At 38.3% G+C, this 25,484-nt stretch overlaps 3 protein-coding genes across 7 annotated transcripts; 2 read left to right on the top strand and 1 right to left on the bottom strand.

The window, feature by feature from the left end:
• Window positions 1-1,251: 1,251 nt before the first annotated feature.
• Window positions 1,252-6,407, bottom strand: zmat2 (zinc finger, matrin-type 2). The gene is made up of 6 exons (XM_065287183.2): window positions 6,314-6,407; window positions 5,814-5,904; window positions 5,480-5,603; window positions 4,049-4,122; window positions 2,953-3,098; window positions 1,252-1,908 (listed from the first exon to the last, which is right to left on the bottom strand). The coding sequence occupies exons 1-6, from the start codon at window positions 6,329-6,331 to the stop codon at window positions 1,765-1,767; spliced, it is 597 nt and encodes a 198-aa protein (XP_065143255.1). The 5' UTR covers window positions 6,332-6,407; the 3' UTR covers window positions 1,252-1,764.
• Window positions 6,408-6,817: 410 nt separating this feature from the next.
• slbp2 (stem-loop binding protein 2) lies at window positions 6,818-9,718 on the top strand. Of its 3 annotated transcripts, none has more exons than XM_065287808.2 (8): window positions 6,818-6,908; window positions 7,082-7,135; window positions 7,213-7,278; window positions 7,353-7,436; window positions 7,519-7,665; window positions 7,777-7,944; window positions 8,868-9,024; window positions 9,101-9,718. In XM_065287808.2, exons 1-8 carry the CDS (start codon window positions 6,862-6,864, stop codon window positions 9,275-9,277), a joined length of 900 nt encoding a protein of 299 aa, XP_065143880.1. In that variant the 5' UTR covers window positions 6,818-6,861; the 3' UTR covers window positions 9,278-9,718. The 3 variants fall into 3 exon arrangements, with proteins under 3 accessions (XP_065143880.1, XP_065143877.1, XP_065143879.1); XM_065287805.2 differs by having other exon boundaries at window positions 7,016-7,135; XM_065287807.2 differs by having other exon boundaries at window positions 6,829-6,908; window positions 7,019-7,135.
• Window positions 9,719-15,115: 5,397 nt separating this feature from the next.
• Window positions 15,116-23,478, top strand: fam53c (family with sequence similarity 53 member C). 3 transcript variants are annotated; one of them, XM_065287181.2, is made up of 5 exons: window positions 15,116-15,157; window positions 20,591-20,798; window positions 20,913-20,970; window positions 21,328-22,172; window positions 22,287-23,478. In XM_065287181.2, exons 3-5 carry the CDS (start codon window positions 20,964-20,966, stop codon window positions 22,557-22,559), a joined length of 1,125 nt encoding a protein of 374 aa, XP_065143253.1. In that variant the 5' UTR covers window positions 15,116-15,157; window positions 20,591-20,798; window positions 20,913-20,963; the 3' UTR covers window positions 22,560-23,478. The 3 variants fall into 3 exon arrangements, with proteins under 3 accessions (XP_065143253.1, XP_065143252.1, XP_065143254.1); XM_065287180.2 differs by lacking the exon at window positions 15,116-15,157 and adding an exon at window positions 15,210-15,649; XM_065287182.2 differs by lacking the exon at window positions 15,116-15,157 and having other exon boundaries at window positions 18,768-20,798; window positions 20,948-20,970.
• Window positions 23,479-25,484: the final 2,006 nt, after the last annotated feature.

Raw genomic sequence — 25,484 nt, 5'->3', positions numbered from 1 at the left:
TTATATATGGGCTCCATTAATACATATTTGTCTTTGGACATTACACAATAGCCACTAGTGCTTAGTTTTTTGATGAAATAAACATAATGTTTATGTCCTTTAAGCATCATACCAGATGCCTTTGTAGTTGCCAGTGTACATTTTTGCAACCCAACAGCGCCATCAGGTGGTGAAATATGCCACAAATACCAGCAACTCTGTTATTTCGTGCAAGCTTTGTTATTTAAATTTATTTGATTTTTTCCTAGGTTTTGTTAGTAGTTTAAGTACCACAATTTTCATGCTTTTCATTATTCTCACACTACTAACAATTGCATCAAATGTGCCAAAATTTCTTAAAAGAACATAAAACATGTTTCACTTTTACTCTGACATATATTGCAGATAGTGGTTTACCTTTAGGTAAATTACATAATCAAATTAAGGTGGTATTAAAGTAAAAGAAACCGTAGTTTCTTTCTGTTCTGTAGGCATGTCATATATACAACAATAAAAAAACTGTAAAAAAAATAAAAAAGATAAATATACCGTCCACTTTGAAAGAAAACTGTCTATTTTGAATCTCTCATCTTTGTAGTTTTGTAATATTTACACTCAAAGAAAAAGGATGTGTACATTTTTTCCACATTACACATGTTAATGTTTTAAGGAAGTTTGTAATATTTTTGTTATGTTATTTAACACATTATATGTCATTTTGTGTGAAAATAAAAATGGCAACCCAAGTTAAGTGTTAAAAGTAACACAAAATGTGTTGTTCCAATAATAACACACGTGTCTAGTTTGGAGCAATGCATTTAGTGTGCTGTCCCTAAAATAAGACTGAATGTGTTGTTTTTAAAGAGTAACTAAACCCTAAACCAACTTTTTTTAGTTAATGATCTGTAAGAATGATGCTTTATTAGTGCTGTTCATTGATTTTAGTAAGTTTTTTGACATTTGGATATAAAGTGTTTCAATACTACAATATATGGTGTAAAAACGTCTGTGTGCTGCCCTCTTCAGGTTGAACGATGGCTACTGCAGTTGAATTTTCCTATTGGATGTTGGGTCCAAGAAATGACTCGTGACGTAAGCAGGTTCAAGCTTACCACGCCCTTGTTACGATCTCACCACACACTTAGTTCGTCCCCTCTATCTCCGTTGGGATCTGCCCACTTTTCTTGCATTTTTCAAATATTGCAGTGGGTGGAGTCAGGCTCTGATCAGGGGTTTAGTTACACTTTAACAACCATTTTTAGAGTGCAATGTTTTGTACTTTGTATAGTACTTTCAGTAAAACAGAGGAATATTTTGAAAAAGTTGTTACACAATGTTTTAATGTAAAATAATCATAAAGTACAATTTTTAACCCTAATATTAAAAGAAACAAAAACATGATACACAAACAGTTTTGCTCTTTCATTCTTCTCCAGATCACAAAAGACATTGGAGGATAAAGGTATGAAGTCTTGTCTTCTAAAAAGGTCATATTGCTTTAACCTTTCCTGTTGCAGTATGCAGTCGTAGTAAGAGGGTTATTTCAGATTCAGAACTCAGAAAAGCATAAATAATGCAACCCTATTTACAACAAAAACTTTACCTAAATCAATGAGTTGACTTTAAACTCTGATCAGCGTTACTGCAATGAATTTTGTTGAAAATTGGTTGACCAACTAGAGGCTTCACCACATGTGCTGAATCAGAATTTTTTCAAAAAGCTATGTGGTCCTGTCAAGGAAAAATGAAAGGCCTTAGTGAGCAAATACCTACAAGAGAACCTCATCAATGACCTTTTTTGGAGGAACCAAACCCTGAGAAACCCATCACGGCAGCCATTTCATCATCATCTTCAAAATTCAGGTCTTCTTCTGCCTTTCTTTTCTTTTCCCTTTGCTTTTCTTTTCTGTATGCTTTTGCTTTCTCCTCCTTAACAAAGGAACAAAAACTGAAATCAGACTTTTCATAACAATCTGTATATTAAAATGAAAATTCTATTTAACATTTGGATTTTTTTAAACATTTACAACCATAGGTTGTAAGCTATAGGAACTAATAATTCAAATATTATTAATAACACAATTTTCAATTAAATTGTGATAGAGTGAATTAGTTTTAAAGACAGTGGGTCTTGTTCACTAAGCATCTGTACAGACAAATGTATTTGTGAAATGTGTATAAAGACTTTTTTACAAACAAATCATGACTCAACAAAAACTTGAATGTTAAAATATCTTCTAAATGTCTGAGAAACTTATACCACAAGTAAGCAATAATTAAATACTAAGCTTTAAATATAATGTAAATAATGTATCAATATATAATTGATATGCATTTAAATTATTATATTTTGTAGTATCATATTTGTATATTAAATATTATTATATACATTGTTATATATAAATAATTTTTTCTACACATATAAAGATTGCCAATCCTTCATGCTTTGCTTCCTCATTTTAAGATCCTGGAGCCGTATGAATTACTTTTGTGAAAAGTGGACAATTTTTATTTGGGCTTGAAGGAAGAAGACTCCCATATTCAATCATTATCAGAGGTGGCCAGTGACTTCTCTTCCTAAGCATCGAGTGTCATGTGTTGCTCGTTATTTCAAAATGTGTTTGGTGCGTCATGTGAACCATGTGCATCATGCCTCTTATCAAAATACAAGTCTGCTGCACACACGTTGAAAGGATTTATGATAAAAGAGACCCTCATGTTCGCAAAATACTTGCAAGACACTAACTTAACACTAAACTCAAATGAGATTAAGAGAGTATCTGGCAAACGCGAGCGTTACTTTTGGAGCTGGTTTAGGCCTAACTTAAGAACAAGTTAAGAATTAATTAATGTGCGTACATACGTCTTGCGAATTAGAAGTTCAAATGGGCGTAAAAATACAAAACATGTACGCAATTATTAAGGCCTGAGACCCGCTGTTGTCTATCAGTACATATTTAAATTAATACTCACCTCTTCCCGCAACTCTTTCATTCGTTCCTCGAAATCATACTCCTTCTGCTTCTCCTCCATCCTCTTCTTATTTACTTCAAAACGTTTTTTAACTTGATCTAAAGAAGAGCGCTCCACTCGCATGGACATTCCAAGGTTCCTCTGATCTGTTAAATGGGAAAGGGGGTAAATTTGTTTTAGCCCTAAATACAAATGAAATGGATAAAGATCTGCAATATTGTTTGAAGTTTAGGTTACTTGAGACAGTTGCAAGAGTAAAACAATACTTTGGTAATAAAGTTGCTAATAAATGTACCTAAGCATAAAGCTCCTTATAGTCATATACATTTGTTGTAGGGGGACTAGTGTAGCAGCAAGACATACACATTTATTCACAGATTCATCGAAACAGTGACTCTGACATCCCAGCTACCTATGAATCTCTTTTTCATAAAAGCATTTGTAGTTGCTAAAGTAACCTAAGGGTGTTTTCACACTCGAGTCCTCTTTAAGAGAACCAAACTCAGACAACCTAAAATCAGACCAAGAAGTGAACCCTGTCTCTTTACGTTCACACTGTCTCTGCCCCTGAAAAACAACTCTAAGCTACTTTAGGCACTTATAGGTTTTCTCAGACCTCTTTGTGTTTTCACACTTTATTTTGAGACCAACCCCTAAAAACATTTACTATGGTTTTATTAAAGGTGTAGTAACCATGTTTTTATCATGTTGATACCTGTTCGTTTTACTACAAATGCCATGTTGAAATTTTTTTTTTACATTTTTGTTTACTATGGTTTAACTACAAATAAAGCAAATAAAAGCATCCAACTACATCACTCCAGCAACACATGCTTTAATGGTTTCAAATCATGTTAATGCTGTATGGCGTCATTGTGTCGTGTAGACTTTTACAACTTTACACAGTGGTCTAAGTTTAAATATATATAAGTGAGCATGGAGTGGTTTGTGTTCACGCTGCACGTTTTTAATGGAACCGTACTTAAGTGAACTGTACTCAGACCTTTGAAAAGGACCAAGTGTGAAAACACCCTAGGAAAGTATTTTAGGGGTAGAAGTATGTTTTCTTTTCGAAATATACACTTAAGTTACTTACGTTTTTTGCCATTGATATGATCCAAGAAGTTTATGGAATCTTTCACTACACAATCACAGACATTACAGTAGTACCTGTGTAAAAATAAAAAATACAAATTAGGAAGACCGACAATATTATTACAATTAAAATAGCAGAAAGTCCTGAAATATAAGCAGGCAGACAACCTTGGTGGTTAAAACGACAAACAGTACAAAATGAAATTTCAGTGATCTTATTATTACAAACACTTTAAAAAAACTCTTAAATACAACATAAATGTATGCTTAAATGATGTATGCTAAAATTTGAAGATTTGCTTTTATGCATTGTGGGGAATGTTTTAAAAAGTAGCAATGTTGACATAGCGGGCACACACATCCAAATTCTTAGGCATAAAAATTCCACCCGCGTGGGACTTTTACAATGCGTCTCATGCAATATCCACTTCTCGTCGCATGGTTGTAGTATGTTTTCACTAAATACAACAATAAATAGGTCAAGTCCGACAACCGGAAACTGTTTAGTATTTTGAGCTTTCAACCCGGGGGTGTTTTTAGTTCACAACAACGGTTTTAAAAGTTGTGTCACATTCAACCGGTTGGTGTGTTTCCACTAAACTCTGGACACTAATGAAAGGTAGGTGGACAAAAATATATCTCTTTATTCTTGGTACTGAAACATTGTAATCTAAATCTATTGAGGAGATTGTATTTAAATAAATTGCGGAAATTTGAATATTACGTTTCTGGTAATAGACTACAGTGAACGTCCTGTCAGAACGTCCACTGCAGGCATTGTTTTAAAAACCATGGTTACCATGGGTCCGATGCCCATTCTTAAAGTCTGATGCCCATTGCAACTAAAGTCTGATGCCCATTGCAACTAAAGTCTGATGCCCATTCCGACTTAAACAGTAAATGTTTATGATTTTATTTGAAAGAACTAACAAAATTCTACCTTCTGTTAAAATTTCATGCAAATATCTGATAAAATGAGAAAGTTACAAACCAAAACATTTGAATAAGCAGCATTTTCCATCACACACCTTCCATTGACATCCATATATAACTTTTTCCTCTGATTTCTAATATAAAAAATATCATAACTTTCTCAATCCTCAATGGATTTTTACAATGCAGGTATCTTTGTAAATGGGAATGTCTGCTCTGTCTAGTCATATGAAAAATTTTGAGTCATCATACCTATAAAAAGCTCAGCGCTTTCATTGGAAACAACTGAAAACATATGCCGGCCGCCGGGGTAAATGTCTTGGTGTACATGCGCTCTAAAGTGCTGCAGAGCATTTCAATTAAGCATTATATGGACATAGGACAATTTTTAAATGTGGTTTACTATCATTGTGGGGACCCACACAAGCAGACATGCACAGCTTGATCCAAAGATCCTACTACTTTTTTGAGGTGCAGTAGAGTCAAGTATGATACCCACCCTCCCATCTCAGCCTGTGGTGTTGTCTTTGTGATGACAATAGTTTTTCCCAATTTTGACTCCAGATCCACTTTATAATCTCTGTGGCGGAGAAGCTCCCGTTTGACGGGAGGAACAGGCTTGCCTGGAGAACAGGACAGAGAAATATAAACAACATGAAAACTCTGCAGGTATTTATCAATTAACAAATTATTTTTTTGACTAAATATTGTATTGTGTTCATTGCAAGTTTGACTCTTTAACTTTTTACTTTACAACCTTAAACGAAATAAGTCACCAAAAAACAAAACAAAACAAGGAAATATTTAAAGTTTACAATATAGCATTTGCTTACCATCTTTTTTGTCTCTCTCTTCCGTGATTCGCTTCTGGGCAAGTTGTTCATATTCATCTTTGTCCCATTTGCGACGAAAATCATTCTTGGACTAAATAAAGAAGATAAATATGATGTAAATATTAACTCTGATATTTCTGAAAGCTGCTGAAATTGTCTATGCACAAGACAAATAAAACAAAGGCCATGAATAAACAACATGATCATGTGTAAAGTCTGGCAAACATGTCTGAAACCGATACTAATTCACCAATCGCTTCATAACTTTAATATCCACATGTTTATGTTCTTGGACGTAACAAAACAACAAGATAGCGTCAGAGCCCAAGCTAGCTCTGCTAATACATCTACTATAGTATACATTTCTAAATATATTCACATTTAAACAACATTGTATAAAGAACATTCACTGTTCGTCATCTGTTAATACAACGTAGTCTGCATATAATCACAACTTAAACTAAGAAATAAACCTTTTTATCTCCAAAGAAATAACTTACCCCACTGCCGGACGCCATTTTGCTGCCGCGGTGCCGTAAAGTGATTCTGGCGGTCGTAAAGAATGTCGTGGAGAATACATTAGAAATGATCTGTCTCTGACATAAAATAAAGTTGCCCACAATAAAGCACCAAAGTTCACAATAGAATTTCCTTTGTACTGTTTTATTTGAGGTTAATAAATGCGCAACTGTGTCTTTTTTCAAGGTTGTTTTCAGAGATTGTAAATATATACCGCTACCTACTGAGTTGTTAGGATTTATTTAATTTCAAATATTTGTTGGGATTAATTTATTATATTCGTATATGTAGCCCTGTACTATGTAAATATTGTTAAATAATAATAATAATAATAATAACGTGATTAAATTATATTTTATGTCTCTGTACAATGTAAGCGTGTAAAATAATATTATTGTCGTACACGATCATACACACCTGATTGGTTGCATTACTTCTCATTTGGGCAGTCCCGCCCTCCCGTCTCACCTGTGGCTGATAAAAAGAGTTGTCAATCGCAGCTCGTTGTGTGGCTGTAGCCTAAATCAGCATGACAGCACGGATAGAAAGCCTACTTCAAAGCCCCTTAGAGACGCGGTCTGTATATATTTGTACATTTTCAAGACTTTTTAAAATCTTTAACTTTATATGGATTGCTTTTTTAGTAATGTTACAAGTGTTCTGTCTCGTTGTTGTTGTTGTAGTAGAGGTCTACCTCTTCATCTGTGGTCAACAGATTCAAAGACTAAAACACATTCTCATCCATGTAGCCCAGAGCCATGGCTTCTTCCAGGCTGCAGTTCAGTGTATGATAGTCTTGTAAGGTAATGATCTCTCCCATCAACAGTCAAAATATGAAAAATTAAAAACTGTCTAATAGTTTGATTGTTTGAACTCCTAGCTGCTCTAAAACGCCACAGTCAACTTCACAGAATGGAGAAAAGACCTCCGTTCAGAAGTCCCGCAGGTCTTTTTTTATTAATTATTACTGGATTAATTTGGAGTTTGTTTATGTGATTTAACTGTATTGGCCGCGATCAGGTCTTCAATCCTTGAGAGGTGCATCTTGAAAATATCTACAGCTAATGTTGCTGTTGGAACAGAGGACCTAGATGGCATCAAAAGGTCTGATATTGTTGCATAAAAAAAATGTCAATGTGTTTATTGGCTTGTTGAAGCTACATAAACAACAAAACTTGTTTTGTAGGTCACCATCAGGGCTGCAGTGGTGTTCTCACAGTGCTGACACATCACAATTTGAGACCAATGATGCAGTTTTGAAGCGCAGACAAAAGCAGATTCAGTATGGAAAAAACACCTGTGGTTACCAGAGCTATGTGCAGCAGGTCCCAAAGTGAGAATTGTCATTACATTATTTTATTTGACACTTGGACAAGTTTTATTTCAGTTTTTCTGATTACAATAAAAGACAGCTTTGAAACACTTTCTGTCCCTAATGGTTTAGGCGTCTACGGGTTCCTGGGGTTCATCCTTCCACTCCCAATAAATACCGCAAATATAGCCGCAGATCTTGGGATATGCAAGTCAGGCTCTGGCGGAGAGCACTCCATGCATGGGATCCACCATCTGCCTCCCAGAAAGACATGGAGGGCCAAGACCCAGTTGATCAACTGTAAGACTTCAACAATGAAATTTAATGTTATAAAAAAACTTTAAAGGAATGGTTTACCCCCCCCCCCCCAAAAAAAAGAAAATTCTGTCATTTACATTAACCTGTATACATTTATTTGTTCTGATGAACACAAAGGAAGATATTGTGTAATGTTTGTAACCAAACAGATCAAAAGCCCTATTTACTTCCATAGTATTCCCTTTTCCTATTCTGGAAGTGAATGGTGCTTTTGATCACTTGGGTTACAGAAATTCCTCAAAATATCTTCCTTTGTGATTTGTAACAAAACGATGTTGAGTAAATGACAGAATTTTCATTTTTGGGTGAACTATCCCTTTAATTTAATATTTTAATGATAATGTTTATTTAAGTTTGTGAGGGGCATGGTCATGTAATCCAATCAGAGTAAAGAGGTATCCCAGCAAGCAAAAACCAAGACGTTGAAATGACGGCTAACTATAGACCCAATATAGACCGGCTATGAGTAACCCACTTCTACCCTAAATAGCCTTGAATTTGGTTACATGCCATTTTTGCCTAAATAACTTGAAGATGTATGATATTCCAACATGTGCAAAGTCAACAGGTGTTCAAGGTGTTTGCTTTCATTTGTTTTAAACTTGTACGTATCGTCTATTCTTGGGCTATGGTAGACGTCTAGTAGATTTTCACTGACAGCCCAAATTTAGCCTGGTTTTAGCCCAAATTGCTTGCTGGGATGTATAAATTAGCCTTACCTCATCTCTGTCCCATGACAGTTTATGCAGCATCTCCTCACTCTCAGCTAGTACATCTATCCCAGTTAAAGAGCGAGGAGTACTCTGGGTTTCGGCTAAACTTCGGAGCTCTGAGCCCTCCTTTTGGACCGCATGCCAACCATGCTTTATCTTGTTAATGCACAACTCCTGAAATCCCTCTCATAGGCAAACCCTGCTTGACAAAATGAATACGGAGTTGTGTGAAGGTGGAGATAAGGAGGGAGTGAAGTGGGAAACAGGACTAGACTCCAGCACTTCCATAATTTCTCAACCTATGGAGTTATCAAGCGACGGTCCCTGGCTGTCGTTCAGCACTTCTCAAGTCAGTAAACCTAAATATTGTATCTGTTGTGTTATGGCACTGTGGTTGATTTCATTGCTTATTGAAATTCATCCAGGTTGATGTCCCATGCCACCAGAGCCAAACCTCTCAGCCTGGATTGGGCTATACCTTCAACAGTCACCTATCTGCACAGGAGAATGTTCTAGGATGGTTGCGATTTCTCCTTGAGACTAACCAAAACTGGAACCAAGCACCTTTGCTGCATGAAGAGCCTTTCTGGAGATTTACGTAGTGTACTGTCAAGTTATTTGAATGGTATCCACAAATCATGTGCAATAGTTTTTTGTCCAGCAGTGTTAGATGTTCTGAGAAATATTACACTTTGATCACTATGGTCATCTAGTTTTGTAAGTTATTTAATTTATGTAGTTTGGCATCAGCGTATCGTCTTCAGATGAATGTTATGGTGCACTTGCACATAATTGTAATCGTTACTTTGTTTTGCACTCTTCAGTTTTCAATTCTTCACCCCACCTTACCTTTTTAGAAGACACGTGTTCAAGTCATGATTTGTTGGGTTCTTCACACTCCTTTCTCCTGTTTCCCGTTTTCTTCACATCACTGTTTTTCTAAAAACAGACGACGTTTAGACATTTTATTTTTTATGTGTGTGTATGTTGATCTCTAATAATGGAAATCAAGTTAATAAAGATGTGGACTGGCTATACATGAATCTGCAATTTTCTTTATAGTGGTAGTTTGCTACAATATGAAGGCTTAAAAATGTCAAGTCTAAATTTGCGTGACCCTGCCCAATGCAAATTGTTTGCCTGTTATAGGCTTTTACACTGTGCTTAACAAAACGCAGTACGTAAGTTCAACTTTTGCACTGCAAACACCTGGTAATTCGGTGAGGGGTCTGTATGACTGCTATATTGAAAGATACGCAAATAAGTCTGAAAGCAATTAACACATTGGGGCGGTTTCCCAGAAAGGGATTAGAATAGTCCTAGAATAAAACCAATGTAAGTGCTGTCCAAACTGAAAACAACTTTCACTGACATACCTTAAAATACATCAGTGCCCTTTGTTTTGCCTCAAAATGCACACAAGTAATGTTTTTAGTAAGGCCTGTTTTTTTTTTTTTTAAACTACTTGTATTTCCTAATTAAACTAAGGCCTAGTCCTGGCTTAAGCCAATTCCTGTCTGGGAAACCACCCCATTATGTTGAAGTCCTTACCTGTTGATTTAACAATTGCTCATAAGTCAATACATGATTGTCTCTCAATGTTTTCAGTATATAAATGTAGGATTCTCAGATTTGTTTATATGATAAGGTAAAACTTTAAGATTTCACAGACAAAGCTTAAGGCTAGTTCTAGGCTTAAAAACATGTTTGAGCTGTCTCAACTGAAAAAAGCTGAGCTGCCTTGTTTTTGAAATTCAGGCTAAAGTCTCATAATCTTTGTGAAATCAAGAGCATCAAAGTTTGATTTCACTTATTAATTTCACATTTATTTATATTTTTACATGACCTTACTCTATCAAAGATTTTAAAGTTAGACTTTCAGAATGATCTTTAGATCAGTGGTTCCCAACCTTTTTCACTTCAAGGCCCCCTAGTTGCGCACAAAAATATTTGAAGGCCCCCGACTGACTCAGTTTTTTCCCCAAATAAAATTAACTAGAGCAGTGGTTCTCAAACATTTTCAGAGTGCGGCCTCCCTTGTGTATGGCACATTCCTCCGCGCCCCCCACCAAAGAAAATTTATGACGAGAAACTGTTCTAAAACAACTTTTAAATATAGCTGCAAGCAGCAATGGCGGGCCCTCGCACGTTTTTTTACCGCTACACGGTGCGTCCGAGAAAACGATGCACGGTGGGCAAGGGCATCAAGTGGGTAATATCATTGGGCTATTTAATGTTGTTACTGACCCATTTGGGGACTGTAGGTAAAAGAAACCCCACATGTTAGACTAACGGGGGCGCTAGTGAGCCACTTAAGAGACACGCCTATGTGTGACCTGTTTGTGCACAATTAACAGCCGACAACTCTGATGTGTGTGCCGACTTTTAGGTTAATCTAAGCACGCCAAGAGTCCTAAATATGCCTGAAATAAATGTAAAGTTTGGGGCGTTGCCATGGGAACAGCGTTCGAGATATCAAAAATCCCTTCACAATTTATCATCTACTATGTCTCGGCATCATGTTGACCACTTCTGGCATCAATCGCATAATTATTCTAGAAGGAGTATTTAAAAGAACATCGGCGTCAACTGAAAGGCTTAAATAAGCCTTTAAAATGAAAGTAAAGTTTGGGGCGTTGCCATGGGAACAGCGTTCGAGATATCAAAAATCCCTTCGCAATTTATCATCTACTATGTCTCGGCATCATGTTGACCACTTCTGGCATCAATCGCATAATTATTCTAGAAGGAGTATTTAAAAGAACATCGGCGTCAACTGAAAGGCTTAAATAAGCCTTTAAAATGAAAGTAAAGTTTGACGCGTTGCCATGGGAACAGCGTTTGAGATATCAAAAATCCCTTCGCAATTTATCATCTACAATGTCTCGGCATCATGTTGACCACTTCTGGTGTCAATCTCATGAATATTCTAGAAGGAGTATTTAAAAGAACATAGCATAGAACTGTAAAAAAAAATCCAGCTTTGTGACTGACGCACTTCCTGGCGCCTGGTGGTGGCGCTATACCCGGGAGTCACAATAGGCACATCGATGCGATCGGAATCTTCAGACGAACAAACACTCCGCATGGCATCACAATAAGATATTTTTTGCCTTAGATATTAGACACTTCCTGTTTCTCTGAATTCGCCATAAATTCGTCGCCTCGCCATGGCAGAACCGTTCGAGATATCAAAAATCCCTTCGCAATTTAGCAAGTACAATGTCTCGGCATCATGTTCACCACGTTTGGTCTCAATCGCATGAATCCCCTGGGAGGAGTATATAAAAGTTCAACGCATGCATTTTTTAAACAATCCAAAATAGCCGACTTCCTGTTGGGCGGAGCTTAAATGTTAGAGGGCGAAAGTTGTTCGGGTCGATGAGATCTATAAGCGTACCAAGTCTCGTATATGTGCGTACATTTTTGCCCGATCTGTGCATCAATGTTTTTTTTTGCATTACAGGGGGCGCTACAGAGCCCCTGTGCCACGCCCGTGTTCCAGCCTTTGGATTTCTGCGATGACGGACGACTCTGACGTCTGTGCCAATTTTCAAGAGTTTTCGAGTATGTTAAGGCCCCCAAAAAGTCCAAAAGTGTTAAAAAAAATAAAAAAAAAAAAAAAAAAAAAAAATAATAATAAAAAATATAGCTGCAAGCAGCAATGGCGGGCCCTCGCACGTTTTTTTACCGCTACACGGTGCGTCCGAGAAAACGATGCACGGTGGGCAAGGGCATCAAGTGGGTAAATATCAGTGGGCTATTTAATGTTGTTACTGAGCCATTTGGGGACTGTAGCTAAAAGAAACCCCAGACTTTAGACAAAAGGGGGCGCTAGTGAGCCACTTAAGAGACACGCCTTTATCTGACCTTTTTGTCAACACTTAACAGCCGAAAACTCTGATGTGTGTGTCAATTTTAATGTTAATCTAAACGAGTCAAGAGCCTTAAATATGCCTGAAATAAATGTAAAGTTTGGGGCGTTGCCATGGGAACAGCGTTCGAGATATCAAAAATCCCTTCGCAATTTATCATCTACAATGTCTCGGCATCATGTTGACCACTTCTCGTCTCAATCGCATGAAAATCCTAGAAGGAGTATTTAAAAGAACATCAGCGTCAACTTAAAGGCTTAAATAAGCCTTTAAAATGAAAGTAAAGTTTGACGCATTGCCATGGGAACAGCGTTTGAAATATCAAGAATCCCTTCGCAATTTATCATCTACAATATCTCGGCTTCATGTTGACCACTTTTGGTGTCAATTGCATGATTATTCTAGAAGGAGTATATAAAAGTTCACTGCATGCAACTGTAAGGCTTAAATATGCCTTTAAAATGAAAGTAAAGTTTGACGCGTTGCCAGGGGAACAGCGTTTGAGATATCAAAAATCCCTTCGCAATTTATAATCTACAATGTCTTGGCATCATAATCGCCATGTTTGGTGTCAATCGCTTGAATATCCTAGAAGGAGTATTTTAAAGAACATCGGCATCAACTGAAAGGCTTAAATATGGCTTCAAAATGAAAGTAAAAAGTTTGACACGTTGCCATGGGAACAGCGTTGGAGATATCAAAAATCCCTTTGCAATTTATCATCTACAATGTCTCGGCACCATGTTGACCACTTCTGGTGTCAATCTCATGAATATTCTAGAAGGAGTATTTAAAAGAACATCGGCATCAACTTAAAGGCTTAAATAAGCCTTTAAAATGAAAGTAAAGTTTGACGCGTTGCCAGGGGAACAGCGTTCGAGATATCAAAAATCCCTTCGCAATTTATCATCTACAATGTCTTGGCATCATGTTGACCACTTTTGGTGTTAATCGCATAAACATTGTAGGAGGAGTATTTAAAAGAACATCGCATGGAACTGTAAAAAAAAATCCACCTTTGTGACTGACACACTTCCTGGCGCCTGGTGGTGGCGCAATGCCCGGGAGTCACAATAGGCACATCGATGCGATCGGAATCTTCAGACGAACAAACACACCGCGTGTCATCACAATAAGACATTTTTTGCCTTTGATATTAGACACTTCCTGTTTCTCTGATGTCGCCATAAATTTGTCGCCTCGCCATGGCAACACCGTTCGAGATATCAAAAATCCCTTCGCAATTTAGCAAGTCCAATGTCTCGACATCATGTTCACCACGTTTGGTGTCAATCGCATGCATCCTCTAGGAGGAGTATTTAAAAGTTCAACGCATGCATTTTTTAAACAACCCAAAATAGCCAACTTCCTGTTGGGCGGAGCTTAAATGTTAGAGGGCGAAAGTTGTTCGGGTCGATGAGATCTATATGCGTACCAACTCTCGTACATGTGCGTACATGTTTGCCCGAACTGCGCAACAATGTTTGTTTTTGCATTACAGGGGGCGCTACAGAGCCCCCGTGCCACGCCCGTGTTCCAGCCTTTGCCCGGTCGCAATGACGGACGACTTTGACGTGTGTGCCAAATTGCAAGAGTTTTCGAGTATGTTTAGGCACCCAAAATGGCCAAAAGTGTTAAAAAAAATAAAAATAAAAATAAAAAAAAAAAAAAAAAAAATAATAATCCGAGCAAAAACAATAGGGCTTCGCACCATTCGGTGCAGGCCATTCTGGCCTGCTCCTCGGTGCTCGGGCCCTAATAATAAATCCGAGCAAAAACAATAGGGCTTCGCACCTACGGTGCAGGCCATTCTGGCCTGCTCCTCGGTGCTCGAGCCCTAATTACATAAAACATATTAAATGATACAAAGTAGTGCTGTTGGTTAGAAGTCTTATTTTGTTTAGGTTTAATTGCAAAGAATTCATGATAAATTTATTTATTTTATAAAATGTCATAAAGCTGGGCCCCCCTGGCACCATCTTGCGGCCCCCCCCCTAGGGGCCCCCAGTTTGAGAACCACTGAACTAGAGCTTGGAATGACTAGACAGATGTTTATTCACTACTTAAATGGCCAAAAAAAGAAACATCTTGATTTTTGTTTGTTTCAGCTTATTTTAATGCTCGTTTTTTCCCAATTTGTAATCATTTGGTCATCTTGAGGCCCCCCTGTGGGCCCCGGCCCCCTGGTTGGGAAACACTACATTAATCCTACATAATGTATGAATCAGTTTTATAATTGTAACATTTTTATTGTCGTAATGAATTAAAGGTTAATTGTGCCTTCTTCTGTATTTTATAATGGTGTTTGTAATATTGTTTTTGTTTACTTTTTTATAGTGCACTTTAAACAGCATTGATTTTTTTCGAAAGTGCTCTATAACTGATAAACTCCCACAACATTTGTTGCCTTTCAACTCGTGAAATCAATAAATTAATAACCTTGTTCATAAATCCGCAAGCCTCGTGATGAGTTTATATCGTGAGTAAAGTTCAAACAAAAACCGTGGAAACCCCCGTTTTAAAAACTGTACTACAATTCCCATGATTCCGAGTGTGTCATATTATCTCGGGATCGGCTCAGTCCACAGAGAGTCGAGTGCACTCACGGTATTTGACACCTCCAATTTATTTATATCGTCAGTTTCATCATCTTATCATAATGGCTTTTAATCACTAAATGTTGGGTGTCTTTGCACATATTTGCTTAAAGACGATTATAAAAACCCGAGACAGCCCTGAATGTTATTTACAAATGCCTCCATAGAAGGGGCGCACTTATTTCCCTAGTGGGCGACGTTGAGAAGGCAGTCTGTATCGACCAAGCGTGCAATTGCAGACCAGTCTTCAATTTCTACACGGTCCTTTAAATCGTTTATATAGGTGTTAGCGTACGATCCGATGTGTTATTTAAACGTTATGTTTTTGTTAAGCAGAACAGTCCGGAGCTGAATACAGATATATTGCCAGGCCAAAGCGACGGCAGTTTATTAGACAGCAAGCCGACCTGCTTTAGCTCGTTGTATCGAATCGCCTGAATCTCTCGGTCTCGGGCAACATTTACGGCCTGGGGTTTTGTCAACTGCTCTCATTTAAAGGAAGGTAAGCCGGTATCGTCGAAAATCATAATAACATCCTCGTTTAAACGTGGTATTATTCATGTAATTTATAGTTTCCATGCAGTCCGCCTCATTGTAGCTTAACATAGAAATCGGTTCATGGGTCAAGTCAGAATTGCATTTCTTTAATATGTCTATACAAATCAACAGCTCACACTGATATGCGGTAATTCAGGTTTGCACACTGGTTAATAGAAAATTCTAGATGTAACCAACAGCCATTATAAACCTTTATTTCTGTGGTGGGCCTGTTTACTGCTCGACGTTAGCTAAAGCCCGGTCGGCTGTTCCTGATTGGCTTGTTTCGTGTAGACTGTTATTTTTATTCATAATGGAAAATATTTCGCTTTTTATGAAATTGTAAATATTGATTAAGAAGACGTTTTGTTGAGTCATATCATAACTAGGAAGTGAAATGATGCAAATTGAAAGCGGTCGGTACGCAGAATGAGATGTAGATAGAAACGATATCAAACCGCTTTCTGCTCGCTTATGTTGGCAGACACATATTTATAGTCGCAGTTCATTTGCATGCCTTTGACGTGTAAAAATCAATATACACTTAATGTGTATGCATTCTCAGAATGGCCGAACTTGGCTAATGCCCCGTGTAAATCTTAAACACACACACACGCTTCTGTGTAACCCGGTGGCCTACTCCGACCTTCAAGGCTTTTTATTTTATTTTTTTGCCGATGCGATCGTGAAATGTGGTGTTATTATCCATGTAAACCATTTGAAGACGAATGATGTTATGCTACATGTTACGCTTAATGTGCTTATAATGGAGATGACAGGCAAGCTTATACTCCCCTCCCCCTCCGCCGCCTCCATCAGCCTCTACCGCTCATTGCGTTACCAAGGCAACGGCGGAACCGAACCCGAATTTACTCGTGACCACCCATGCTACGTCATTACTAGCGACGTTTTTTAGCTTCAGTCGAAATATGTGCAATCGTTTTTTTTACCTACGTTTGTGATGTCTGCTATACACACTTATTAGTGTACACAGTTTAACACATTCAGGGATGTGACTGCAAACACATGCGTTGGCGATTGTGTTTAGTGTGTAAGCAAAGGCACTTGTGTGTGTGTGTAATGTCTATTGTGTAAGTAAACACAGGCTGTGGACATTGTGTTTGTAATGGTTAGTAAGCAAGCAAGCACTGCACAGGCAAATAAAAAAGTGTTTGTTATGCTTAGTGTGTGTGTGTGTAAGCACAGGTAGTGGAGATTGTGTTTGTAATGCTCAGTGTGTAAGTGCAGGCAAATAAGAAATAGTTTGAAATGTTAAGATATTGTGTTTGCGTGTGTGATCACAGGCTGTGGAGATTGTGTTTGTAACGCTTTGTGTGTGTGCATGTGTGAGCACAGGCCTTGGAGATTGTGTTCGTAATGCTTTGCGTGTGTGCATGTGTGAGCACAGGCAGTAGAGACTGTGTTTGTAATGCTTAGTTTGTAAGTACAAACAGAACAGAAGGTGATTGTAATTCTTAGTGTGTAAGCACAGGTAGTGGAGAGATTGTGTTGTTATGTTTAGTAAGCAAGCACAGGCAGGAAAGGTTGTGTTTATTATGCTTACTAAGCACAGGCATTAGAGAATGTGTTTGTAATGCTTAGTATGTAAGCACAGGCAGGAAGGGTGTGTTTGTAATGCTTGGCGTGTAAGTAAGCACAAGCAGGGGAGATTTGTAGGAGTTCCCACAGTGGCTTCAGGCCAGTGAAACAACATCTCGGTTCTTGACTGTGCAGCTTTCTCAATCACCTATTACTGAGTCGTCCCTATTCATGTCTGTGGTAATGGGTGACCACTAACATACTGAGCCAATTTGCTTACATTCTTAGCAGAGGCTTGAAAAGCAAGGATACATAGCCCCCCACCCAAAACTGCCCACTTTCTTTAACTAAACATTTAATCACATAATACTTCAAATGGGAAAAATTTGTTCCAGATAAACAAAAACCCAGAACTTAGGTAAACAGCAGGGTACATGCCTGCACCAGTCAAGAATGATGCTACTCCTTTGGAATACATACCAAGTACATTGTGGCTACATGTTTTATGCCTATATTGATATATTGAAGTGGAAATTTATTTGATTGGGTAGCTATCTAAGGGTTATGTTTCACATATCACATCACCCAGATTGTTGACTTTAGTAAGTTGTCATTTAAAATAAATAACAAAGTATGTGCAGAACAATTTTGTATCTAGGATCTTTTCTTTCGTTTAGATATCATTTGAGTATTTTGAAGCATAATTTTTCTGGTGTTGTTTTGATGGCACTTCAAATACATGCAGTTCAGTCACCTGAAATGATGTGGTTGTTGCATTTTAATAGTGCAATGTCAGCAATGTGCATTAACAGCTTATTAATCAAAGGGAATTTTATAAATTGTATATGCTGCAGGCAATGCATTAATAAAGACACTTCCCATGTCTGTTTTATAGAGATGCTTGTTAGCCTGCTTTTATTTTTATTATTAACATTTTCCGTAGCCTACATGTTTCAGACATGACCCATTCTGCCTTGAGCTAACATAAGGCAAGGCAAGTTCATTTGTGTAGCACATTTCATACAAGGAGGTAATTCAAAGTGCTTTACATAGAGATGAGAAAACGATCTTAAGAGGAAAAAATCTGTAAAAACAAGAGACATTTAAAATTACAATAAAAACAAAGATGAATGAGAATTTAAAATAACAAACCAATTAAAATAAATGTTATTTTTAATTAAGACCATTTAAAATGTGTTAAAAAGAATTAAAACAGGAGTAATGCTATGGACACACCAAACGCGGGGCATCGCGTTACTCGCTCTAGATTAATCGCAGGATTAAACTTCATGTCATGCGAATTTTTTGCTCATTAAATATTTTCAACTTGGGTGAAGACGTGTTTGAGGCTAATAGTGTAAGGGCCTGAGGACTGGAGTGATGTGCTCAGATGTTTTGGTTCTGGTCAAATTCTGGCAGCAGCATTCAGTAGAGCTGCAGCTGTCTAATGGCGATTTTCCATTGCATAGTACCCCACGTTTCTGTTTGGGTCAGGTCGGGTCAGCTTACATTTGAGGGCTTTTCCACTGGGTGCAGTACGTATTAACGGATACTTTTTTTTTAGTACCGCCTTGGTTGGAGTTCCAAGCGATCTTGGCTGATACCAAAATGTGACGTGGAAACACTGTAGATCACTGATTGGTCTGTGAGAATCGTCACTACCAGTGTCATCGCTATAACGTAAAATATTAGCTTTAACTTCATGCTAGCTTGCGCTGTCTCGAGTAAACATGTTGTCATCTGTGACAGCATGTTTACTCCCTTTTAGCGATGTAAAACATCCACAGGTTGAGAATTGAGAATAACACCATAAGTGTTTTTCAGACTTGCAGTATGTGGCGGCACATTCGCGACACGCACGTCCGCATATATGCTTAAGTGCAACTTAAATGTGGCTCAGCGGAGAGCGTCGACTGACTAACGCCACATGTGTTTGCACAGAAAGTCAATTTTAATTTTGTGGCAGACTGAGAAATAAATGAATGTATGGAAACGTACAATGATGTCTCACTTGTATGATGTCACAGCAGTAGGCAGCACAAATATAACAACACGCCTTTAGTCCCTCCCATTCCTAAGTGTTACTAAACTCGATGGAAAGCTAACCAAGCCAAAGTGAGTTGAGCTGACCCGACCTGACCCAAACCAAACGGTGGGGCACTATGCAATGGAAAAGCCCCATAATGGTCTTTTTGGGGATCTCAGTAAGGGGACCATTGACATAATCCACCCTGCTGGTGATAAAAAGCATGAACATGTTTCTCTAAGTCGTGTCTTAAGATAAAACATCTAATTCTGGCTATATTTCTGAGGTGGCAGTAAGCTGATTTGCCTTTTGCTTTCACATGACTAGTGAAATTAAGGTCAGGCTCTAAGATTACACCCAGATTTCTGACTTCATTTAATTACCCTTAGAGTCAAGGTATGTGTTAACCTTGAGAATTTCATCTTTATTTCCAAATACAATGACTTCAGTTTTGTCTCTGTTTAACTGTAGGAAGTTTTGATGCATCCAACTGTTATTTCATCAATGCATTTACATAGGAAGTAAATGGGTCTGTAGTCATTGGGTGACAAGGCTAAGTATATTTGGGTGTCATCTGCAAAGCTGTGGTAAGCAATTTGGGTCTTTTTCATTATTTGATCAAGTGGGAGCATAACAAAATTAAACAGAAGCGGTGCTAGAATAGAGCCCTGTGGGACTCCACATGTCATGGGTGTCCACTCAGATTTATGGTTACATATGTTCACATAAGGTATGACTTAAACCATTCAGGAACATCCCAGAGAGCCCTACCCAGTTTTCCAGTCTATGTAAGAGTATTGTGTGATCTAACATGTCAATTTGTAGTTTTAGTGTGACTGCCCAATTGTTAAGTTTGAGCACTGTGCTGAACTACCAGTAGTTAAATAAAAGCAAAAAAGCACAGAGTGCAATTAAAAGCGTCCGAACAGTAGCGAATCAGACATCCTAGAATACTATATTGTGTTCTGCATAATATATGATATGCAGGATTTTATGTTTAAAATGCATACATGTAAATATATGAATAATGAAGTCTTATTATAGGGGGTAACGTGAGACTTTCTTAATGTTAAAATGTTGTCGTGTGTACCTTTATTTTAGTGTCTGGTTTAAAAATTAAATTTCCTTTAATCTTAGAGATAAAAATGAAATATTACTTTTCCTTTTCACTTTTGATAGGAGTTATTTTATATATCAGTAATAAATGCTGAGTTTAGTTAAAAATGAGAAAGCTAAACAAAACCAAAAACCCCACTGAGCACAAATAGACTTCATGGAAAATGTATGATTTCATCCTGTTTATTTTTGCTGGTATTGATTACGTTTCGGATGTGCTCACAGGTATGGACGTCATCATGGTTCCTGAGTGAAACTTGGCAAGCGTGCACTGGATGTTTGGTGGACGCGACTGTGCTTCATTTTTATCTAGTGCACATCAGCCACTTTCCCCACCTTTCCTTCCTCCTTCAATTTGCAATGCCATGGTTTCGTTAAATGTTAGACAACAGCGTTGTCCCAACATCAACAACGACCACTGGACAGCAAACTGGTAAAACTTGTGTTTTGGAATTTTTACCAACAGGATGATTTAGGATGTGCAGACTCAGTCAATAAATCTATTTGACTGCTAATGCATTTCATCTGCATTTGATCTGTTTTGCAGTCTCAACTTCATTGTAAGAGCCCAGAACTCAGCAGGCCTACAGATGGATTGATGCCTGGTGAGTATTTTTAACGAACACAACTTGACATGTATGCAATCTAGTATGTATACCGCTCGCAATTATTTAAAAACAAGAGTTGTGAAATTTAAAATAGTACACATTAAGTAAGGCTCAGCGTCTGTAGTTTGTAGCCTTCCTGTAGTTATTTAAGAGTGTTTCGAACACTGATGCAGTTTACGCCACTCTCCCCTGCCTAAAGTAATTCAGTTTGCAACATTTCGAGCATGGCGTGCCACAGCATTTCAATTCGATTAAAGCCTAAAATGTCTAAAACTTTACTTTTATTGTTTTTATAGTTGCACGATTATTCCTATATAAACCGAACACAGTCACATCTCTCCGTTTGTCTTTTAGAAAGCAGTTACTGGCAGCTCTGCTCTCCTTCAAAGCCCAGCCAGCAGGGGGCGCTCAGCTCCAGCTTCCCCCCCGGCCCAGTGCCACTGGGACCTCCAGAAAGCCACCTTCCGGAGGGGGATGCCTTGAACCGTCCGCTCGCCCCTAGCACCTCTGTGACGGACCTGTCTTTTCCCGGGCCGCCCCCTCCCCCCCCGCCACCCCCGAAACGCCACTGTCGATCGCTGTCGGTACCAGAGGACCTTTCACGCTGCCGGTACACCTGGCGGCCGAGCGCCTCCAAGGTCTGGACGCCAGTGAATCGCAGATGCCACAGTGGAGGGGGCGCGGGGGGGCCGTGTCCGTTACGTGCCCCCAGCTCCTCTCTAAATTCCTCGCTGCACTCTTCTTCCAGTCCCACCTTTTTCAGCCTGGCCCTCTCCCCGGATTCTCCATTGCCGTGGAATTTCCCTTGGGATCCGAGTGACGCCGCCGGAGGCGGAGCCTGTTGCTGCTTCTTCCCCTCGCCATCCTCGTGCTCCTCCTCTCCTTCACCGCTTCATCCGCCGCCACCCCCTCAGCGTCGTTTTTCTCTCTCCCCCGTGCTCATTCGCGAGGCCGCCGCACAGTTCTTGCCACCGCCTCCGGTGCCACCGCAAATCGCATCCCACCCTCCGGCAGTTCCCGCCTCACCCTCGTCCGCCTGCAGTACTCCATCTTCGGTTCGCCGTGCTCTTCCTCCTCAACTTCCACGGTGTCATTCTCAGCCCTGTGACCTGCTCCTCCTTAAACCTGGCCTGAAGCGTCGCAGGGACCCGGATAGACCATGCGCACGGCCTGTGCTAGACTTTGCCAAAATGACGCAGGTAAAGCTTTGCATAATTTTTAATCTGATGAGAAGTTAATCCTTGTTTTTGTCACATTGCAGTAACTCTAGTAGTCTTGAAAACGTTTTAACCCAGCTTTATTTTTCCTTATAGACTCGAAGCACAGACCCTCTCAGTTATATGGAACGTGGCAGACTGGCCTGCGGTGGGGACGTCTGTATGGGCCTCGAACCTTTCTTTGGAGATTTCCGAGGCTCGTGTTCACCAGCTGAAGGTCGGGGAAGGACGAGTATTGGGCCGTTGAGCGAAAGCGATGAGGAGGAGGAGAGAGAGGAGGAAGACCATGAGGAGCGTGAGGGGGGGCAAACGAGCGTGTTTGAAAGGGATTGTACTGAACTGGATATCACCCTCATTGAGGAGAACTGAAGGTTTGGAATTCCCCCTCACCTACACCGCCAGCATATTCAACCCTCTCTCCACCACCTGCTACTTTACACTGGCAGGCCTCTCAGGAACCCAGCCGGCCCTAAACGGGGCCCGCAGGCGTAAAAGCCCATTAATGCCGACTACTATCATATGCAGGTAGTCACGGACGCTGACCATCAACATTGTACATTCCAGAATCAGTTGCTGAGACATTCTGACGGATGCAGATGTACTGGAGAAACCAGCATGGAGTTTTCTGTGTATCGGACGAACTCTTAAATTCATCTTTAAACTGACACGCTGGAGCTGGAGGCGAACTGGTCTCCACGTTCCTGCTTCTTTCTTTTTGCGTCTTTCCTCTCGAATCGTTTTGATAGTAAGAAAAGACTTTCACGGATGATGGTTATAAATATCAGTGTTTTGTTTCGGTTAAAATAAAAAAATGGCCGTATAACATAGCAGTATTTTACTCTGCAGACCTTTATACTTCCTGACGAAGGTCCATCTGATTTAAACATAAGCCTTAAGATGCCTGTTTTTTTTTTCTTCCTCTTAATCAAAAGATTCCTCAAGGAAATGAATTGTGTACTGTAGCTGTTGTTCTGTTTTTATTTCTGCAGTCTCTCTCTTTATTTTTTAATCTGTACAATGCATTCCTCTGAAATTGAAATGTGTATACATTTATTAATGCACTGTATTTGGGACATTTAGAAAGAAGTGAACGCAACCACTGTATTCTGAAGGCACATTGTTTTACTGTATTGTACAGCGAGTATTTGTTCAAATAAGTTGTGTAAAGATGGTAGCTTGAAGGTCGGAGACAGGCTATTTCTGTCATTTAGAGATTTTTTTTTTTTTATTGTATGTGTGATGAAAATTCAGACTCAGTTTATGTAAAAATAAAGTTTATTTGAAATTATTTTACAGGTAGTGGAAATGAACATTGTTTAAATGCTAGAAAGACTGAGATGAAAGCTTACAATGTGATGTGTGATGAAAAAATGTCTAAATACTTCCATTCGGTTGGACTGGCTTCATTTAAATACGAATTGAGAGAATGTTTTTGCCGACGATTTACCTTTTGTTGTTGTTTGTTTTATGCAATTGCAGGTTAAAATGATTTCTTATTTCACTGGTACACAGGTGCTTATATTCCTTGTATAGGCTGGTAATATCAACACGTGAACCAGATTTAACATCTAAATCTGAACAAAAATAAGAAATAAGGTGATGGGGTGTGTGCATTTAAAGCTGAAGTGACCATTCTAGATTCAGATGTTGCTTTGCAAGGTGAGTGTTGTCAAAGTTGGGACTCTTATGTAAACAAAATAATTTTTATTTATATAATTTATAGCTTACATCAAAATGCAGTGATATACAGGATACATAATACCCTGTCATCGTATTGTATTGTATTTTCTGAGCTAACAGAACAGGCATTGGCTTTAGAGGAATAAACATGGGAATAACAGATCCAGAACAAAGAAAAAATAAAAACAAAATGAAATCATGCCCTGAAAATGATATAATTGTCCTGGATTGTTTATTTGCTTTGAAAAAGCCAAGGCCTATAATGCATTAATCTTTCTTATTTTTTCTCGGTTTCAAAAAGCTTTTTTAATCAGTTTATTATTATATTTCTGTTATTATTATTTATTAAAAGTACTTTTCTCGTAGTGATTGATCAAAAGAGTTAACATTGTGTTAGCTTTGTATTATCATCATTCCTACAGTAAGCAGTGTTATGATCTCCAGTAGGAGGCAGCAGAGCACCAAATTGGTACATTGGCTCCATCAGAAAAGCGTAGCGTACCGTAGCGTTTCCCACCCCGGTTCATGTTACGTGCACTTTTTGAATCCACCATCCCCAACAATGGAATAAAGCACAGTGTTATTAGAAAGGAAATATCATCCTTACTACTGTTGTACTTAGCACTATTATATATTCCTTAATGTAATAATGACTAAAATGCAGCCACAAGGTCTTCATCCGCTGGAAAAAAATGCACTGCAAAACCTTGTAGGGAACATTGAGGGTTGTTAGATACAGGATGATTTAACCTTGTTTGTATATGCAATATATAGAGCAACAACAAACATACATTAGCATCTGATCCTTCCCATATAGCCACTTGTTCAGTAACAGTAACATGGTGATCTGCAAGAGTTAATCTCACTGCAGTGGGCTATTTTTAGACAGGCAATATATACAATAGCCAACATTTAAAGTGGATCAAAACCTTTAATAACCGTTGTTTTAAAACAAATACCCAAAACTGTTCTTGTCTTAACTTTGATGAACCCTTTTGATCCACTTCAAATGTTGACTAGTAACAAGTAAAGATGGTCAGACTTAATATTAAGGGACTTCATGTCTATTCACAGTAAAATATCATATACTGCCTTCAGCCTGTTGATCATTCTCATTTGATGTTTTGTACATTACTCAGACAGGCCTGGCCTTTCTATATATTTAGAGCTGTTGCATTACAGATATAAAGACACAACGATTTACATTGCATATTCTTTGGATTTTATATGTAGGGGAGAACAGGGGCGAAAGTACACATTTTCAGAAAAACTTAATTTTAAAAGATAATGTTTTAGGTAGAGATATATTTTTGCTGTGGTCGGTAACTTACATGTGTGGTCTATCAATACAAGATGGAATTAAAAAAAAATTTGAAAAACGACTTCTGTATAATTTCACTTTAAACATGAGTAGTGAATTGTTACTTTTGACACTGATAGCAGGGACAAAAGTAACACAACAAAACAGATTTTTGTGTTACACTTGTTTTGAATAAATATACATGACTATGACCTCTTTAATATGTAACTGCAAACTTTTTTTGTCATTTATCTTTGAAAAAAATGAAATGACATTTTTTTATATATTCATTATTTTTATAAAAATAATGAAAT

This window comes from Paramisgurnus dabryanus, chromosome 18 (genome assembly GCF_030506205.2).
Source record: "Paramisgurnus dabryanus chromosome 18, PD_genome_1.1, whole genome shotgun sequence".
NCBI classification, from domain to species: Eukaryota; Metazoa; Chordata; class Actinopteri; order Cypriniformes; family Cobitidae; genus Paramisgurnus; species Paramisgurnus dabryanus.
The sequence above is the reverse complement of the archived record's forward strand: the minus strand, read 5'-3'. Positions and strand labels throughout refer to the sequence as shown.

Excerpts from the sequence above, each read along its gene's own strand:
- zmat2 (XM_065287183.2), bottom strand. Across the intron at positions 5,604-5,813 it reads AGAGAGAGACAAAAAAGATG|GCAAGCCTGTTCCTCCCGTC; the intron begins GTAAGCAAATGC and ends CCTGTTCTCCAG. Across the intron at positions 1,909-2,952 it reads TGAAAGAGTTGCGGGAAGAG|GAGGAGAAAGCAAAAGCATA; the intron begins GTGAGTATTAAT and ends TCCTTTGTTAAG.
- slbp2 (XM_065287805.2), top strand. The coding sequence starts at position 6,862 with ATGACAGCACGGATAGAAAGCCTACTTCAAAGCCCCTTAGAGACGCG. Across the intron at positions 6,909-7,015 it reads CAAAGCCCCTTAGAGACGCG|TAGAGGTCTACCTCTTCATC; the intron begins GTCTGTATATAT and ends TTGTTGTTGTAG. Across the intron at positions 7,437-7,518 it reads GACCTAGATGGCATCAAAAG|GTCACCATCAGGGCTGCAGT; the intron begins GTCTGATATTGT and ends CTTGTTTTGTAG.
- fam53c (XM_065287182.2), top strand. The coding sequence starts at position 20,641 with ATGTTTGGTGGACGCGACTGTGCTTCATTTTTATCTAGTGCACATCAG. Across the intron at positions 20,971-21,327 it reads TACAGATGGATTGATGCCTG|AAAGCAGTTACTGGCAGCTC; the intron begins GTGAGTATTTTT and ends TTTGTCTTTTAG. Across the intron at positions 22,173-22,286 it reads ACTTTGCCAAAATGACGCAG|ACTCGAAGCACAGACCCTCT; the intron begins GTAAAGCTTTGC and ends TTTTCCTTATAG.